The sequence below is a fragment of the Schistocerca piceifrons genome, chromosome 7 (genome assembly GCF_021461385.2).
Source record: "Schistocerca piceifrons isolate TAMUIC-IGC-003096 chromosome 7, iqSchPice1.1, whole genome shotgun sequence".
Classification (NCBI taxonomy): Eukaryota; Metazoa; Arthropoda; class Insecta; order Orthoptera; family Acrididae; genus Schistocerca; species Schistocerca piceifrons.
Genome location: NC_060144.1, coordinates 349,919,632 through 349,939,512, shown reverse-complemented (window position 1 = coordinate 349,939,512; position 19,881 = coordinate 349,919,632). Strand labels below are relative to the sequence as shown.

The 19,881-nt window shown below is 43.1% G+C and overlaps 1 protein-coding gene across 1 annotated transcript in view; it reads right to left on the bottom strand.

The window, feature by feature from the left end:
- Positions 1–2,868: 2,868 nt before the first annotated feature.
- LOC124805072 (cytochrome P450 4C1-like) overlaps positions 2,869–19,881 on the bottom strand; it is a 111,862-nt gene continuing 94,849 nt past the window's right edge. Inside the window, exon 12 of the mRNA XM_047265499.1 lies at positions 2,869–3,213. Coding sequence (XP_047121455.1) covers positions 3,056–3,213 — 158 coding nt within the window. The 3' untranslated portion in view covers positions 2,869–3,055. The remainder of the gene's footprint in view (positions 3,214–19,881) is intronic.

Below are 19,881 nucleotides of genomic sequence, written 5' to 3'. Positions count from 1 at the left end.
TATCTCGCGCTGGTTTCAGCACTTCACAATCCGTGACGCGAAGAACGACACAGTGCATCATATCTACTGATTGTTTGTGTTCTGTTCAACTGCACTTGGCCCTTATCGAGAACAGGCGCTGGCGTTGCAGTAAACATGTACAGTGCTGACCAAGGGAAACGCATGCTACTGTCAACGCTTTCAGATCAGTTGTGCATGTACTGTTAACCATAATTACGGGCTGACTCCCAATACAGTAATATTGGGGTCGATATAAGTACTGTCACCAACTTAACTGCTAGTATTGGTTTCGACTCGATCGCCTCTGTTTTGTCATATGTGTGCTTTGTAGAGTAGAGGAGTGGCATGGAGACTGAAAACCTAAACAGACACTAGTTGGATGGGGAGCGGGTGGGGAGGGGGAGGGGGGTGAGGGAGAGGGAGGAGCGGTAAAGATGAGTGAATGTTGTGAACAGTGAAAGGCAAAATAAATAAACAAAAAATTGAAACTGACGAACCAAACCACACATTAAGAAACAGATATAAACAATGGTAAATGTAATACAAGTAACACATTCACAAGAAAATGCCAAACAAAGATTTACCACAACAAACTCACGTCCGAATTACGTAACACATTCAAAAACAGGACGTAAACGTCGACTACGGAACAAATAATATAATACAGAAAAATATACGAAAACTAAAACCAGAACCGAACAGATGCAAACAGTCTGCACCTGGTAGCTGAACTACAGGGATTGTAACAAAATCTAAATCAGGATGATAAGCAGGATGTTGACGTAAGATATAAAGAGCACATAAGAACGTGGAAATACAGTACAAACCACTCAACACTTGCAGACCACCTTAAACACGAATATCCTTGGCTAATCACAACAGAAGGACACATGAGCATCACACAAACCACTTACTGTTCGGGAAATCCACCACATGCACAAAGCACTAGCACTCAATAAGCAGCTGCTTAGTGAGCAGATAAATAACGGAAACCACAAACAATACGAAGTCATTGAAGAAGTAACATAAAAAAGTTACATCTCTTATAATGTCTTTCCATTACACTCTCTCCTCTATTTCACCCTACCTCCTCCTTCTTTTCTACATTACAATATCAGCTCACTGTCTCCTTTCTTACTTCACATTCACTGTTGACTAAGTTTGCATATCTTGTCCGCCACCCTCCTCCCCCACCTAGAATTACTGTCGAGTTAGGCCCGTAACTCACACGTTGCTCATTTTGACTTAAGTATTAAATAAGTGCATTTTAAGACTATTAAAACGACGTAATAAACATATAGGGCACTCTGAAATTCTCGTCACAAACTTCTAGGACTTGTACAGTGGACTTAATAGACAATATTTTGAATCAGAATCCGTGTCCAGAAACGTACCGTTCCCCTGCTACAACAGTATGTCTGCTAGGAAGGTATGTAATAGCGCAGTCACGGTGAGGAGTGCCTATATCGGAACGACTATTGTAACTTGACGACTGTCCTACCTCTCTGACATGGTTCCAGCCTCATACCTGTCTGTGGGTGTTAGAGCAACTTGACTGAGTACACGTGTGCAGAAAACATCTACGTTATTCTTCTGTGTGCCGAAGCTGACGGTAATGAAAGAGACGCTCGTCGCCGTTATCTACAACGTTCGACCTCATTGGCCTTTTTTCTCTGGGGGTCGAATAAGGATGTATAAAATGCATGTTTGATCATCAGCTACTTTTATTTCAAACCGAAATATCAACCGGTTCCAGTCATGGACCATCTTTCATGGACGCTCTTCACGGATAAGGGTTAAAATGGTTTAAGACACCACATTACCTTTGTTATTACTTAAATAATGTGTAGACCACGTCATGAATATGAATAAACGACACAGGACTATTAGAAGCAACCTACTACTACTGAGTGTACAAAGAGCAGTACTGAAGGGAAGACCTTCTCTTCCGTACTGCTTATGATGAAGTCAGGTATCAGAATATTTTATGGTCCGTATGGATGATATACGTGGTTGTTAATCATGTAAATATTTTTTGTTTTTTATGTAGCATGAGGCCTTTTATACTTGGCGTCAGCACATTGAACTTAGTTGGTTAGACCTTGTTTTTTTTTTCTTTAACGGATCTGAAAATGACAGTAGCCGAAACCGTTAACAGCGGAATGTAGAAGTTTGTGAATTTTTAACATTGTGCAGCACTGCAAAACTGTGATAATTGAACTTGTAACACGTCAGCCTCAGTTGCAAGGTAAACCAACCTTTACCCAGGTTTCACCCAAAATAATTTGGCCTACTTCAGGAGCCAGTGACACTAAACTAATGCATGCCAAAGTTTGCCCATGTCAAATATGAAACTGTAGCACCATAGTAACCAGTTATAAATCTACATTACTTGGGTTGAAGAGAAACAGCAGGCCCACTGCCCCGACGAGGTTGGTAGGTCGCTAGAGCTGCACTGACGTGTTACACGAGTAAAAGTTTGTGTGATGAAGAAGGCACACTAAAATAAAGCGGCAGTAATTGGAAATCGGAAATTCGTGGTAAGGTCTTATGGGACCAAACTGCTCAGGCATCGGTCCCTAAACCTACTCACTAATTAATGTAATTTAAACTAATTTACGCTGTGGATAACACACACATCCATGCCTGAGGGAGTACTCGAACCTCCGACGGGGGAAGTTGCACGGACCGTGACTAGGTGCCCCAGACCGCGCGGCTACCCGTCGCGGCTGGCAGTAATTCACCATCCTCCGAACAACGAGTGTATCATCATTTCTTGAATGAAGGTTGCTAGTAGGAGCAGGCTGCTGAGAGATGAAAAGTGGAACAGACAGCTGCTGTAGATTTTATTAACATAATGTGTCCTTGTTGTAAATATAATAATTGCAGTAGTCGAGGAATGAGATGTGGTTTGAGGTAACGCATGGTGACCTCTGTAGATATGCACTTGATACCACGTTTGAAATGTATAAGACAGTAACGGCAGGTCTGTGTTGGGTTTTTCAGGGCGCAGCGGCGGGTGACCGGTTGTTGGTGGTCGGTCGGCTCGAGTGGCCTACCGCGGCCACAGGCGCAGCTTGACGCCGCTGAAGGGCCGCAGCACCAGCTCGCCCATCAGCTTCAGGTCCTCCAGCCTCTCCACCGTCTGCACGCGGAAGTGGCGCAGGATGTACGACAGCACCGTCTTCTCCTCAAGGATGGCGAATTTCTGACCTGTAAACGTGTGCAGAAAAGCAGTGTTTACGTTTAAATTTTCAAAATAGTGTCTACTTAATCTACAGGGTGAAGAAACAATGCCGCACTTGGAGGTCTGCATACGATTTCTCACCCAGATTCAAGACCAAACATTATCTTCAAAAATCAGGTCGGGTGCGTTTTGAAAACAAATGTATGAAAACGAGGAGCTGGCAACGGTCACATAGTGCGGCGCATGGAAGAATGTACAGGGGAATCTTTAGAACCTGTATCACACCGTACTACCGTACCAGCCGTCGTATCTCACTAAGCAGTCTGCTGGGACATCAAGCAGACATCCACCATGTAGCTAGGGTTGCTTCTGTGCGCTAGATCTCGTCGTTTAGAAGAAGGAAATCATTTTGTCACAAGAAAATATTCTGTCACATGACAGTGAACTCCACTAAACTGCACCCGTGTGTCTACTAACCGCGCACAACCATAATTGGTCCTGCCTAGTTCATGTAGGGAGACTTTCCGGTAGAGTACAAATTCGAAATTTGTGATAAGGTCTTATGGGACCAAAATGTTGAGGTCATCGGTTCCTAAGCTTACGCACTGCTTAATATAACTTAATCTAAGGACAACACTCACACCCATGCCCGAGGGAGGACTCTAACCTCCGACGGGGGCAGATATAGTACACAAACAATGAATTCGTCGATATGCTTTTGGTGCTGGGTGCATCCGATAACGCAACTACTGCTGCTATTGTTGCTCGTACGTATGCTGCACGATACCCTTAAAGGTATCATGCCGGTAAGAATATGTTTCGTCACCTGGAGCTACGCCTTCGGGTAAACGGTAACATTTTTCCGCAGTAATGGACATAGATCGTCCAGGAATAAAACGTACTCCACAGACAGAGGATGCGTTTCTTGAAACCGTTAACCAGTCACCTCGACGAAGTACCCTTGATGTCGCAAGGCAGTTCCAGATATGTCAAAGACTAGTTGTTGAGCTGTTGCACGATGAAGAACTGCACTCAGATCATTACGTGTTAACTCAACACCAGCGGCCAGAAGACCGCATTCGACGAGTACAGTTTAGTGAATGGATTCTGCACCCAGTGGAAGATAACGAACATTTTATATATAACTTGAATGGAATGACGAGCCTAGCTTCAGTCGTAAGGTATTTTCAAGCCCCCAGAACAGGCATTATTGGCTGAAGCAGAGCCCACAAATTACCCATGAACGTGACTTTCAAGCACGCTGTGGCACAACGATGTGGGCTGGAATCGTGGGAGAGATGCTTCCAGGCCCTTGCCTGTTACCGGACAAGTTCAGTAAGCTCCTGCAGCGTACGTTTCTTTGCAATACTTCGCCTTTGCATTAGAAAACGTTCCACTTAATGTTCGGCTACAGCTATTTTTCAGCATGACGGTACACCGCCACCCTTTGGAATGAATATAACTACGTAAATGTTTATTCCCCAAGGAAATCAATTGGACGTGGAGGTTCAACGTTTTGGCCTCCAAATTCCCCGGACCTAAATCGATCAGATTTTTGTTTGTGGGGACACTTAAGGGAAAAATTTTATAGTGTCCCATCCAAGGATGTACAGGACCTAGCAGCTCGCGTGAATGACACTTCAGCAATAGTGGATGCAGGTGTGATGAGTAGAGTCCAGCAAAGTATGAGCCAGCGAGTGGTGAAGTATTTGCAAATGCAAGGTGGTCGCTTTGAAAAACTTCTCTAAAGTGAACGTTGCTTGTGCGTATACGTACATCTACACCTGCATCTACGTAGTTACTCTGCAATTCACACTTAAGTGCCTGGCAGAGGGTTCATCGAACCATTTTCACACTACTTGTCTACCATTCCTCTCTCGAATGGCGCGTGTGAAAAAGGAGCACTAAAATCTTTCCGTTCGAGCTCTGATTTCTCTTATTTTATTAAGATGATCATTTCTCCCTACGTAAGTGCGTGTCAACAAAATATTTTCCCATTTGAAAGAGAAAGTTGGTGATTGAAATTTCGTAAATAGATCTCGCCGCAAAGAAAACCGCCTTTGTTTCAGTGACTGCCACGCCAACTCGCGTATAAAATCAGAGACACTATCACCCCTATTGCGTGATAACACGAAACGAGCTGCCCTTCTTTGAACTTTTTCGATGTCCTCCGTCTGTCCTACCTGGTAAGGATCCCACACCGCCCAGCAATATTCCAGTAGAGGACGGACAAATGTAATGTAGGCTGTCTCTTTAGTGGGTTGTCGCATCTTCTAAGTGTTCTGTCTACAAAACGCAGTCTTTGTTTCGCCTTCCCCAAAATATTAGCTATATGGTCTTTCAAATTTAAGATGCTCGTAATTGTAATTCCTAGGTATGTAGTCGAACCGACAGCCCTTAGATTTGTGTGATTTATTGTATATCCAAAATTTATCGGATTTCCTTTAGTACCCATGTGGATGACCTCGCACTTTTCTTTGTTTGCCACTTTTCACACCATACAGAAATTCTCTCTAGATCAATTTGTAATTGGAATTGACAATCTGATGATTTTACTATACGGTAAATTACAGCGTCATCTGCAAATAATCTAAGGGGGTTGCTCAGATTATCACGTAGACTATTTATGTAAATTAGGAACAGCAAAGGGCTTATGCACTACCTTTTGGAACACGAGATATCACTTCTGTTCTACTCGATGATTTACCGTCTATCACTACGAACTGTGACCTCTCTGAGAGGAAATCACGAATCCAGTCACACAATTGAGACGATACGCCCTACGCACGCAATCAGATTAATAGTCGCTTGTGAGGAACGGTATCAAAAGACTTCTGGAAATCTAGGAATATGGAATCGATCTGAGATCCCTTGTCGACAGCGCTCAGCACAGGAACGATATTTTCCGAATCCGTGTTGGTTATGTATCAATAAATCATTTTCTTCGAGGTGATTCATAATGTTCGAGTACAGTATATGCTTCAAAATGGGGTCAGTGATATGGGTCTGTAATTCAATGGGATATTCTTGTTTCCTTTCTTGAATATTGGTGTGACTTTGTTACTTTCCAGTCTTTAGGAACAGACCTTTCGTTAAGTGAGCGGTTGTATATGATTGCTAAGAAAGGCGCTGTTGTGTCTGCATACTCTGAGGATAAGACTGAACGTCAAACGTACAGAATGGAATTATTGTGCATAGTATAATGTGCTATCTAGTGTAGCCTACCTATTGTGTTTTTTATATCTCATTAGATACAGACGATGTTATTGTATCCACTATTATTTTCTGTTTGCTTGATTTGTGTCATGGACGAAACAAAATGGTCGGTTAGGTCTGTAAGAAGTTCATGTTTTGTTTTAATGTTTAAATACAGCACAGATAACAGTAGTAGAAAGACATACGCAAGATACGCATTGTGGAGGTGTTAATTGGATACTATTTCACGTTTTAACTGAAAAAAATAATTGGCGCGAAAGCCGCATATCCGTTCCCCACAGCACCGCTTCGTCTCGCTGAACTAATAGGACAGCTCCAGCACAGCGCAGAGCTCATGCTATCTGTTTTTGGCCACGCCACACGCAGTTACAGCGTTGCCAGAGCATCGTCTTTAAATCGCGTTTCTATTAAAACTATTGGCGAAACAAGGTTTTCCTAGATATCTTTTTGGCCATTAATCGCAGGCCGACCACCAGGTGTTGTATTATTTCTTCACCCTGTATATGGGCTCCTTTAACATAATGCGCAGACAGGAAAGTCAACAGACACGGGTCGAACCCGTGTGGTGGATTAGCAACGTGAGGTGGTACATCGACCATGATTGGTGTGGTGTTTAGGCGGTCGCCCATGCTCGTTTAGGCAAATGCTAGGCTGGTCCCCAATTCCGCCTGAGAGAACACGATACACAAACAGATAAAATACCACACAGAACAAAGTTTACGCGATTCAGAGGCAGATGGAGTAGTCGATTACCCTCTTACAAGCTATCTTCACGAATGTTTAGCTGTCGATATTACCTGCAAGTTATTCCAGGTATGTAAAGTACAGGACATTTTTTGTATAGTTTAGGTGTTTGAAATAGGTAAGTATGCACACAGGGAGGAAGGGCTGTACCAACTACTCTATGCGCGGTACTTTACGCTGCAAAAATGAGTGCCCTCAACATGTTTCCTAAAACTACTTGCAGTGCGTCTTAGCAGCTAAAATTTTGACACTGCTTTTGTTCCTCTGTATTCTTTCTACGTATAAAATACCAGGGTAGGTTTCGATATGTCAGAATGGACCATTCCCTTGTGAGCTGTACGGGGTACCCGAAATCCATCTCCAAAATATCGGCGGTTGATCAGGGACCGATGTTCTCTGGTGGTTTCACAGCAATAATCTAAATACGATTTATTTCGTTTGACATTCCAATTACCTTTGGAATTGCAAAAATACCTTCACACCGCAATATGCAATCAGCGAATAGTACAACCTATTTGAGTTGAACTGTTTCAAGAGAAGATGGAATAGGCCGAACACGTAATGAATTATTTAACGATCTACAGGAAGCTATATTTTAATATACACTGCCCGCACCAAACAAGTGAAGTACCAAGGAAGGCAGGGGGAAATTTCATGGACTGAGAAGGTATGTGAAGTATTTCAATGATTAAAAATTCGAGTAAAATTCACAAACAACTTGGCAATATGAACCCACTTGTCAGCATGAAGTTGCACCTGCTCATCCTGAATGTCTGCACGGATTCAGCTAGAAATTTGAAATTTGAAATTTGTGGTAATATCTTATGGGACCAAACTGCTAAGGTCATCGGTCCCTAAACTTACACACCACTTAATCTAACTTAAACTAACTTACGCTAAGGATAACACACACACCCATGCCCGAGGTAGGACTCGAACCTCCTACGGAGGGAACCGCGCGAACCGTGGCAGGACGCCCAAGACCACGAGGCTACACCGCGCGGCAATTCAGTTAGGAAAAGTATGATAAAGCCTTTGTATCTTCTCCTGAGGCAGACTGACCAGCAACTGTTGTAACTGGTTCTTAATATCATGATACTGGGAAGCAGTCGACATCACAGGTGGCCCCCGTTCTATCGGAGACAGATCTGAGGATACTGCTGGCCACAAGAGCACCTCAACATCACACGGACAGTTAATAAAGACGTGTGCCGTGTGTGGACATACATTGTCGTGTTGGAAACTATAACCACGTTTCCATTGAGTGAGAGATAACATATGAGGGTGGAGGATGTCCGTCAGGAATCGCTGAACCGTGAGGGCTCCCCAAGTCACAGCTAGCCATGACCTGAAGTCACACCCGGTGGTTCGCAACACCACGTCATGGGGAGTAACATAGTTGTGCCTCACTAAATTGTTGCAAGGATGGAACTTCTCCTTAGGTTGCCAACATATTCGCCTACGATGGTCACCTGGGGCAGTGAAGAACGGCGATTCGTCACTGCGCGACTCCATTCATCAACCGACACAAAATTTTGCTGAGAGTTCCTTAATTGTCCTTCGATAATATGCACAGATGTGTTGGGTTTACGATATGATTGCTGCACAATACGGCTACGCTCCATTGTGGCAATCAGACGTCGTCGAGTGAAATCTTGACGATAGTATAGCTGCCCTGACATTCCAATGCCGTCCAACATCACTATCACGGGCGAATGCCTCAAAACTCTGGGTGATGCACGATTCGACCAGTAGATCAAATAGAGAACGACAATGAGCAGCATTTCAGACTCAATGAATACGCAACATCTCTGTGTCTTTCACAGTAATAACTGAATATCTGAGTTTGTTCATGAGCACCTACGGAGCATTTTAACAATACTACACACCAACAACAGTAACGAACTCTGGTGGCAGTTCTACTTGCCACAGAGAAATGCAACTCTAATACCTTGGACACCCGTAGATGGGTTGTAGATATACGAAGTTACATTGAATCCAATATTGTCTTATGGGTGTCACTTTTTTTATTTTGTTAGGTAGTGTACATAACGCTAATGACCTTGCCGCAATGGTAACACCGGTTCCCATCAGATCACCGACGTCAAGCGCTGTCGGGCTGGGCTAGCACTTGGATGGGTGACCATCCGGTCTGCCGATCGCTGTTGGCAAGCAGGGTACACTCAGCCCTTGTGAGGCAAACTGAGGAGCTACTTGATTGTGAAGTAGCGACTCCGGCCTCGTACATTGACATTCGGCTGGGAGTGTGGTGTGCTGACCACATACCCCTCCATATACGCATCTAGTGACGCCTGTGGGCTGAGGATGACACGGCGGCAGGTCGCTACCGTTGGGCATTCCAAGGCCTGTTCGGGCGGAGTTTAGTTTTTAGTGTATATAACGATGGCGAAGCGATAAGGAACTTCTTTCCTGCATTAGCATCAATGTTTCAGGAAACATTAGTAATTATTTTTTCATATCATTCTCGGTTGTTAGTACCGGCTAAGAGAGTGTGAATTAATTAATCTTCAGCAGTAAAATTGAGCTTCGGTCAATGCGTAAAATCTTAAGTCCGAACGGAACTATTCCACGTTCCACACTCCATAATATCTCATGCGAGGCAGACGTGCTGGGGACGCAGAAGTCACCTAAAGTCCGAATTGCTCTACAGAGAGTCTGCATTCCAGTGCTTTTTTCATCTCATCCAATAAATTTACTCATGACTACAGAGGACGGATGATGGGCTAATACTACTCGTGACACCACCCTCCAATCTGTCGCTCCTTCTCAATCTGATGCTTCTTTGCCGCTTCAAAATCCAACACAAAACGTTCACATGTTCTCTAAAATCACATCTGTCTACGTAATGAAAATCTTGGCTAGTACATGTTATTTTTTCTCCGTAGGTGCTTTAATTCTTGTGTCGTCTTCGGGGTATGTATGTAACAATCTTCCGCACATTGCTTCAACACCAGATTAAAGGGCTCCGGAAGTGTTTCGTGTTCAGCGTCAGGGGGCGTCAGTGTGCCACTGGGCGGGCCGGGGTATTTCAGGCACGACGGGAGTTGCCCTGCGGCCGCCCGCTTGCTACTGCCTTGAACGCTTGGGGCGGAGTCGGTGGCCGTCTTGCCTCTTGCCCTTCGGAGGATTGACTGGACGTCTGTCGAATGATCTACAGTTGCCCCACACGCATTTGTCAGCATGAGTTGCGAGGTGTAGCTTGGCCCCATCCAGTTAACTCTTCATTGTTTGATGGCGCTTATTAGCTTTCACAATGCGGTAGCTCAGCGTGTTCGGTCAGAGGTGCGCTGGCCCTCTGTAATAAAAATACTGAGTAAACGAATCAACGGTCAACTTGAATGGATGTCCTATGACGTCCGCCTAGACCAAACGGAATGAACATTAGCGAACAAAATAAAATAAAAAAGAAATATTCTCGGTCCCGAGTTCGAAAACCACAACCGCTTAAATTTTGATTAATAATGATCATTGGCAATTGCAGACTTCGTGCATAACAAGTCACCCTCATTATGGCAACACTCTTGCCAAACAGGGCAGAGAAGTGGACAGAGATTCAGGGCACACTCTTGTTCTTGGGTGGGAAACGACCCCCTAAAGGCGGAAGCATCGGCAATGATCAACGACATGAGGATGCAGAAGGCGATGGAAACCACTGCATGAAAGACACATAACGTCTATCCACAGAACATGCGGCCTGTAACTGAAAAAGTGTCATGATGATCTCTCCATTGTCAAAAGATTCTGGAATAGTCTCCCAGTGGAATGTCAAGGGGGATATGACCATGAGAAGACTGAGTAATCAACGAAAGGATAACGTATCACGAGTCGGGGCGTGGAATGTCAGAAGCTTGAATGTGGTAGGGAAGTTAGAAAATCTGAAAAGGAAAGTGCAAAGGCTTAATCTAGGTACAGTAAGGATCAGTGAAGTGAAATGGAAAGAAGACAAAGATTTCCGGTCAGGTGAGTACAGGGTACTATAAACAGCAACAGAAAATAGTACAACTGGAGTAGGATGTGTGATGAATGGGAAGGTAGGGGAGAGAGTATGTTACTGTGAACAATTTAGTGCTACGATTGTTCTTATCAGAATCGACAGTAAAGCAACATCGACAACTATAGTTAAAGTTTAATGCCGACGACGCAAGCTGAACATGAAGATAGAGAAAAAGTATATGTCCATATTGAAAGGTAATACAATACACAAAGGAAGATGATAATCTAATAGTAATGGGGGACTGGAATGCATTTCTAGGGGAAGGAGTGGAAGAAATGGTTACAGGAGAATATGGGTTGGGACAAGGGATGAGAGAGGAGAAAGACTGAGTTCTGTAATAAATTTCAGCTAGTAATAGCGAATACTCTGTTCGAGAATAACGAAAGGAGGGGTATACTAGGAAAAGGCCGGGTGATAGGGAAGGTTTCAGTTAGATTACATCATGCTCAGAGAGAGATTCCGAAATCATTGTAGTGCGTACCTAGGAGCAAATATAGATTCATATCACAATGTAGTAGTGATGAAGAGAAAAATGAAGATCAAGAGATTAGACAGGAAGAATCAATGCACAAAGAAGTAGTAAGGGAAGACGAGACACTTGATGTTCTCTAAGGCTATAGATACAGCAATAAGGGGTAGCTCAGCAGGGAGTACAGTTGAAGAGGAATGGACATCTCTCAAATGGGCAATCACAGAAGTTGGAAAGAAAATCATAGGTACAAAGAAGGTAACAGCGAAGAAACATGGGTAACAGAAGAAATACTTCAGCCAATCGATGAAAGAAGGAAGTGCAAAAGTCTTCAAAAAACAGAAATACAAGTCACTGAGGAATGAAATAAATAGGAAATGCAGGGAAGCTAAGGCGTAATGGCTGCATGAAAAATGTGAAGAAATCGAAAAAGAAATGACTATTAGCAGGACTGACTGGGTATATAGGAGCGTCGAAACAACCTTCAGTGACATAAAAAGCAAGGGTGCTAACATTAAGATTGCAAGGGAAATTCCACTGTTAAATGCAGAGAGGAGAGCGCATAGCTAGAAAGATTACATTGAAGGCCTCTATGAGGGGGAAGATTTGTCTGAGGTGACAGAAGAAGAAACAGGATTCGATTTAGAGGAGGTAGTGGTTCAAGTATTAGAATCAGAACTTAAAAGAACTTTGGAGGACTTAAGATCAAATACGGCAGAAGGGAGAGATGACATTCCATCAGAATTTCTAAAATCATTGAGAGAAGTTGCAACAAAAAGACTATTCTCTCTGGTGTGTCGAATGAATGAATCTGAAACTTCCTGGCAGATTAAAACTGTATGCCAGCCCGAAATTGGAACTGGGACCTTTGCCTGAGCTACGCAAGCACGAGTCACGACCCATCCTCACAGTTTCAATTCTGCCAGTACCTCGTCTCCTACCTTCCAAACTTCACAGAAGCTCTGCTGTGAAACTTGCAGAACTAGCACTCCTGGAAGAAAGGATATTGAAGAGACATGGCTTAGCCACGAGGTTCTGGCAGAATTGAAGCTATGAGGGCGGTTCGTGAGTCGCGCTTGGGTAGCTCAGATGAAGGCAAATGTCCCGATTTCGAGTCTCGGTTTGGCACTCAGTTTTAAGCTGCCAGGAAGTTTCATATCAGCGCACACACCGCTGCAGAGTGAAAATTTCATTCTGAATGAATCTGGCAACATACAATTTGACTTTCGGAAAAAAATCATCCACACATTTCTGAAGACTGGAAGAGCTCACAAGTGCGAGAATTATCGCACAATGAGCTTAACGACTCATGCATCCAAGCTGCTGAGAAAAATAATATACATAATACAAAAGGAAATTGGGAATGTGATAGATGGCGATCAGTTTTCCCAAAGAAAAGGAAGTCACCAGAGATGCAATTCTGACGTTGCGGTTGATAATGGAAGCAAGACTAAATAAAAATTAAGACTGGCACGTCCACAGGATCTGTCAGCCTGGAAAATGCGTTCGACAATGTAAGATGGTGCAAGATGTTCGAAATTTCGAGAAAAATAGGGGTTAGCTATAGGGAGAGACGGGTGATATACAATATGTACAAGAGCCAAGAGGGAATAACATGAATAGACGACCAAGAACGAAGTGCTTGGATTAAAAAGGGTGTAAGGCAGTGATGATGTCTTTCGCCCGTACTCTTCAATCTGCACACCGAATAAACAATGATGGAAATAAAAGAAAGGTTCGGGAGTGATATTAAAATTAAAGGTGAAAGAATATCAATGATATGATTCGTTGATGACATCACTATGCTCAGCGCAACTGAAGAAGAATTAAATGAGCTGCCGAGTGGAATGAACAATCTAATGAGTACAGAATACGGACTGTCAGTAAATCGAAAGAAGACGAAAATAATGAGAAGTAGTAGAAATGAGAACAGCGAGAAACTTAATATCAGGATTAATGGTCATGAATTAGATGAAGTTAAGGAATTCTGCTTTCTAGGCAGCAAAATAACCTGTGACGACCGGAGCTGGGGGTACAGCAAAAGCAGACTAGCACTGGCAAAAAGGGCGTTTCTGGCCAAGAGAAGCCTGCTAGTGTCAAACATAGACCTTAATTTAAAGAAGAAATTTCTGAGATTGTGCGTTTGGAGCACAGTATTGTATGGTACTGAAACATGTTCTTTGACAAAACCGCAACAGAGGAGAACCGAAGCATCTGAGATGGACTGATAGTGTCAGGAATGAGGAGATTCTGCAGAGAACCGGAGAGGAAAGGAATATGAGGAAAACAGTGGCAAGGAGAAGCGACAGGATGATAGGACATCTATTAAGACATCAGGGAATGACTTCCATCGGACTAGAGGGAGATGTAGAAGGGAAAAACTGTAAGGGAAGACAGAGATTGGAACACATCTGTCTATTTCATGTCGTACTGGATATCGTCAATCAGTGAATGTTAGACTTAGTGAGGCTCCAATTTTGAATACTGTTTTGTCGACGATCGTACTGTGGAGACTCTTCTGTGAGATGCTGTCTTTCACGACTATATTTATGAAATTAGGTGAGAAGTATCATAAACTCTGCTTTTTCCTGCGATCACTAGCACTGAGGTAACATGTGTTCAAGAAATACGTGGATTGACTGAAAAGTAGTGCCTCCACCTTCGTAACTCTTTAATAGCTGGCAGCATTGGTTTGTGGGAGATACTAGTTTGTACTGTAGCCTCTTCTCTCCAGCTCCAGTTGGTGGGAAGCCATAGAATTGAACGGTTGTATTGTTGCAATGTAAAGTATGGATCTCTGCACAGACGGTCGGTCAATGCGATCTAAACAAAGTGCAGTCATTGAATTTTTGACAGAAGATTCATCAGAGAATGAAAGCAATTTATGGTGATTGTGTTGATGTGAGTCTGTGTGTCGGTGGGCGAGTAATCTTAAAGATGTTGAGGCTGAAATATCTGACCTCCAAGACAAACGAAGAGTTGGACGTCCTGTGACAGCAACCACCGATTTCACAAGCAAATTATTGACAGATTCATTCAGGACAGTTGTCTTATCACTCAGAGAGAACTTGCAAGCACAATCGGCATTTCACAAGAACGTGTGGGTTACAGTATTGCTTTGCTTGGCTATCGGAAGATCTGTGAAATGTGGGTACCCCGGATGCTGACTCCTGAAATGAAAGTGCACAGACTTGAAATTCGCCAGGAACTCCTCTCGCGTTGCGAGAATGAAGACGCACGGTACTCACATCAACACAACCACCATAAACTGTTTTCATTCTCTGATGAATATCCTTTGGGGTGACACCTTCTCCTGTCGAGAATTCAATGACTGGACGTTGCTTAAATCGCATTGACCGACCGTCTGCGCAAGGTTTCATACTTAACACTGTGACAACACAGCCGCTCAATGCTAAGGCTTCCCGCCAACTGGAGCAGTAGAGAAGATGCTACGGAACAAGCCGGTACCTGCTGCATTCCACTGCTGCCAACTGTTGAAGAGTTATGAAGGTGGAGGTATTATTTTTCAGACAGCCGTCGTACTTACAACACTCTGCACCTTTTTAAATGCACCTAATGCAAAGACAACTTTTTGTCACAGTTGCTTAATGCCCCAATACTGTTTTCCGTTTCAGACTTGTGAATACATGATTGTTAGCGACAAACATAGAGTTCTCATTCAAATGTAACTGAAACTATCAGTGTGTTTTCTGAGTTCTAATATAGTTTTAGACAGGGAAGAGTTTTCCATTTATTTGATCCGAAACCTCTATATTTTCGCTTGATGATTGAAAGTTGAATGAGGATGACCATTCTAAACAAGCATTCCGCAGTCGTTTGATAATTCTTGAATCTTTGTGTACTCTTTGCAGACAGCGTGATGTACTGTGATGGACATTTACTTAGCAGTGCATTGGACAGAAGCGTGATTTATTTCAGGAATACATGCCGCTCGTTTAAAGTGACTGTAAGTGGAGTACGCTGCAAAACGTACACACATTCGAAAGTATTTATTTAGTAACAGGTTGTACATCATGGCACTGAATCTGTGAAAGTCGGATGTGTTTACGCTTATTTCACGATAATTCATGTCTCTTTGTAGTTTACTAATACATGGAACGCAAAAATATAACAACTATTTCGTTACTTATATTGAAAAGTAATTAAAAACATGCATGACTCTTACAACGGATGTGACTGTTTGCTTTTTCACCGCCTGGAAGCGCTATTGTCGATCTAGCTGTGAAACGGCAACAACTTTCACACCAGAGTGTGTCATGACTGTATATACACACACACCAAAAATGTTTTTCATCACCTCGTTTCCGAGAGTTCCGGAACCTGTACAGAAAACTGGAATATAGATCAACATAAACACCGTTTCCGCCATTTTTATTGCTCATGAAAACCACACATTGCATGTTGTACCACCATACAGCGAGACCTGCAGAGTTGGTGGTCCAGATTGATGTACACACCGGCACCTCTAATACACAGTAGCACGTTCTCTTGCATTGGTGCATGCCTGTATTCGTTGTGGCATACTATCCACAAGTTCCAGATTTGTCCCACTCCTCAACGGTGATTAGCTGTAGATTACTCAGAGTGGTTGGTGGGTAACGTCGTCCATAAACAGCCCTTTTTTGAATGTATCCCAGGCATGTTCGATAGGGCTCATGTCTGTCGAACATGCTGGCCACTATAGTCAAGCGATGTCGTTATGCTGAAGGAAGTCATTCACAAGATGTGCACGATGGGAGCGCGAATTTTTGTTCATTAGGCGAATGCGTCGCCAATATGCTGCCGATATGGTTGCACTATCAGTCGGAGGATGGCATTCACGTATCGTACAGCCTTTACGGCGCCTTCCATGACCACCAGCGGCGTACATAATGCCACCCCAAAAGAGCAGGGAACTCCCACCTTGCTGCACTCGCTGGGCAGTGTATCTAAAGCGTTCAGCCTGACCGGGTTGCATCCGAAGACGTCTGCGACGATTGTCCGATTGAAGGCATATGCGACACTTGTCGGTGAAGAGAACGTGCTGCCAGTCCTGAACGGTCAATTCGGATTGTTGCTGGGTCCACATGAACCGCGCTGCATGGTGTCATGGTTGCAAAGATGAACCTCGCCATGGACGTCGGGATTGAAGTTGCGCATCATGCATCACATTGCGCACAGTTTGAGTCGTAACACAACGTCCTGTGGCTGCACGAAAAGCATTATTCAACACGGTGGTGTTTCGGTCAGGGTTCCTCCGTCCATAATCCGTTGCTAGCAGTCATCCACTGTAATATTAGCCTTCGGGCGGCCTGAGCGAGACATGTCATCGACAGTTCCCGTCTCTCTGTATCTCCTCCATGTTCGACCAACATCGCTTTGGTTCACTCCGAGACGCCTGGACACTTCCCATGTTGAGAGCCCTTCCTGGCAAGAAGTAACAATACGGTCGCGATCGAACCACGGTATTGTCCGTCTAGGCATGGATGAACTACAGACAACATGAGCTGTGTATCTCCTTCCTGGTGGAATGACTGGAACTGATCGCCTATCGGACCCCCTAAGTCTAGTAGGCGCTGCTCATGCATGGTTGTTTACATCTTTGGGCGGGTTTAGCGACATCTCTGAACAGTCAAAGGGACTGTGTCTGTGATACAACGTCCACAGTAAACGTCTATCTCCAGGATTTCTGGTAACCGGGATGATGCAAACCTTTTTTGGTGTGCATTAGACTGTGATGCAGCACTCACGATCTGCTTATGAATGAGGAAGGGCACATACGATTTGCTGGCTGCTATTCAAGACAGAGTGCCTTGGGTAGCAGCCAACCTGTGTATTTGAGTTGTGGCTTCTACAGTGACCGCTGAGTGCAGGCTTTCTTTTAGTCTGCCATATCTCAGTGGTGAGCACTCAGTACAGCGCCCATATTGGCGTCTTGGTATAACCGGCACTGAATGCAGACTGTCTGCCTGATACTGATTCAGTGCCATGCACCAAATACTAGAAAGTGTGAAACTTCGCTCTCACTTGCTTCTAGTGGATGAATATGGCATTTAAGTTACTTGTCATTTGTCTATTTTGCCTGTAACCATGCGTGTTACATGGTGTTACATGTTTTATTCAGACGTCAAATTGTGAAACTTCTCGCCAGTCCAATACTCAAAATATTTATCACGCTGATAGTGCAGCGTTGTCTGTTAGATGGTTGCACATACGTGAAGCTACTGATCTCAGGTTGTTATCGCGCGATTCTGATAGGTTTAGTGTGTCAGCTGCGCCAAGCCTATGTAAAGACTTCGATGTGTGTTGAGTTAATGATGTACATGTCAAGTATGTTCCTTTTTGCAGAGTTTTGTGTTCGAAATGAACTTTGAAAAATTTATTGTCTGCTTGTAAATGTGTCACCACTTGATTCTGTGAAGTTTAGAGCGCCATTTGCATTAAGGTAATATAACTGACGTAAATAAATTAAGCATGTTTTATTCTGTGAAGTTTCTGCGTGAACATTTATTTTAAAAAATTGGTGGGTGCTTGTAAATACCCAATTTAAGAGCAGAAAGTATAACTGGTTGCGAAAGTACAGTAACTATAAGTTCAAAATTTGTCATTACTGCTCTCTTTGGTTTTATATTGGACATTAGCATTCAGTTTTTTCATCACCTTTGGTGAATCATTTTGCCTTAATACTACGCCTATGTGAGTTTTGTTATGTTTTCTGCATAATGAGCACTGGACATCACAGCCACACGTAGTTTGCTGTTAGTAATGAGGCCAAACATTCATATTCGTAGGGTTAAATCTCGTTAAGTATATTTCGACTTGAAGTTGTGTTGCTATCATTTATTATATTATGGACAATCGTGATGAAATGTACTCAGCGTAAAAGTGTTGTGATCAACCATGATGAAGTCGATTCATAATTATGCATAATGTTTAGATTTGGTCATTAATTAATAAATGATTAATTGAAATTTGTCCAGTGAAACCACCAGCAAGTCGACTCTCACGTTCCCTGCCATATCACTGTCGAGTAGCGTCTGTCACAGATACAGTAGCTACTTCTCATGTTCATACATCTAATAACGAAAGTCATGGAACAGATTGCATATTACCGATTCCAGGCCAAGGTAATGAAGTTACGCAGAAAAGGTAAACAGACACCGGTACAGTCTCAATTTCAGTACATAAATTCCGTGTATTGCAGCAGCACAGTAGGAATCATTATTTAGTTTTCGTGTGACAAAACAGTATTTATCAAGTTATCACTCACTGACGCTGTCATATCCCAAATTACATTTACAACATCGCATTTGATAAACGTTAGACGTTGCGTTCAGAGAGTGCCAGTGACATATTGGATTTTAGAATGTTACGGTATAGATCATTCCACAGAAGTTACTAAAAATTATATTACTATCGTTATTATGGCATTTCACACGAACGTTACTCAGCTAGAAACACAAACATAAACTTACAAAATTACTAAATTTAGATTGAGTAGGGGAGATAGTACGAAATGTGGAATACCTTTGAAACTGTTGTGGATATTTAAAAGGGCTTTCAGGAAGTGTGTATCTACTACGAAAATTTAGATTTGCAAATGTTGTTTACAGCTATCTCAATTATGACGACTGTAGTCACAAAAACCATTGCTTTTCACAATATATATAAATGACCTAGTAGATAGTGTCGGAAGTTCCATGCGGCTTTTCGCTGATGATGTTGTAGTATACAGAGAAGTTGCAGCATTAGAAAATTATAGCGAAATGCAGGAAGATCTGCAGCGGATAAGCACTTGGTGCAGGGAGTGGCAACTGACCCTTAACATAGACAAATGTAATTTATTGCGAATACATAGAAAGAATGATCCTTTATTGTATGATTATATGATAGCGGAACAAACACTGGTAGCAGTTACGTCTGTAAAATATCTGCGAGTATGGGTGCGGAACAATTTGAAGTGGAATGATCATATAAAATTAATTGTCGGTAAGGCGGGTACCAGGTTGAGATTCATTGGGAGAGTCCTTAGAAAATGTAGTCCATCAACAAGGGAGGTGGCTTACAAAAAACTCGTTCGACCTATACTTGAGTATTGCTCATCAGTGTGGGATCCGTACCAGATCGGGTTGACGGAGGAGATAGAGAAGATCCAAAGAAGAGCGGCGCGTTTCGTCACAGGGTTATTTGGTAACCGTGATAGCGTTACGGGGATGTTTAGCAAACTCAAGTGGCAGACTCTGCAAGAGA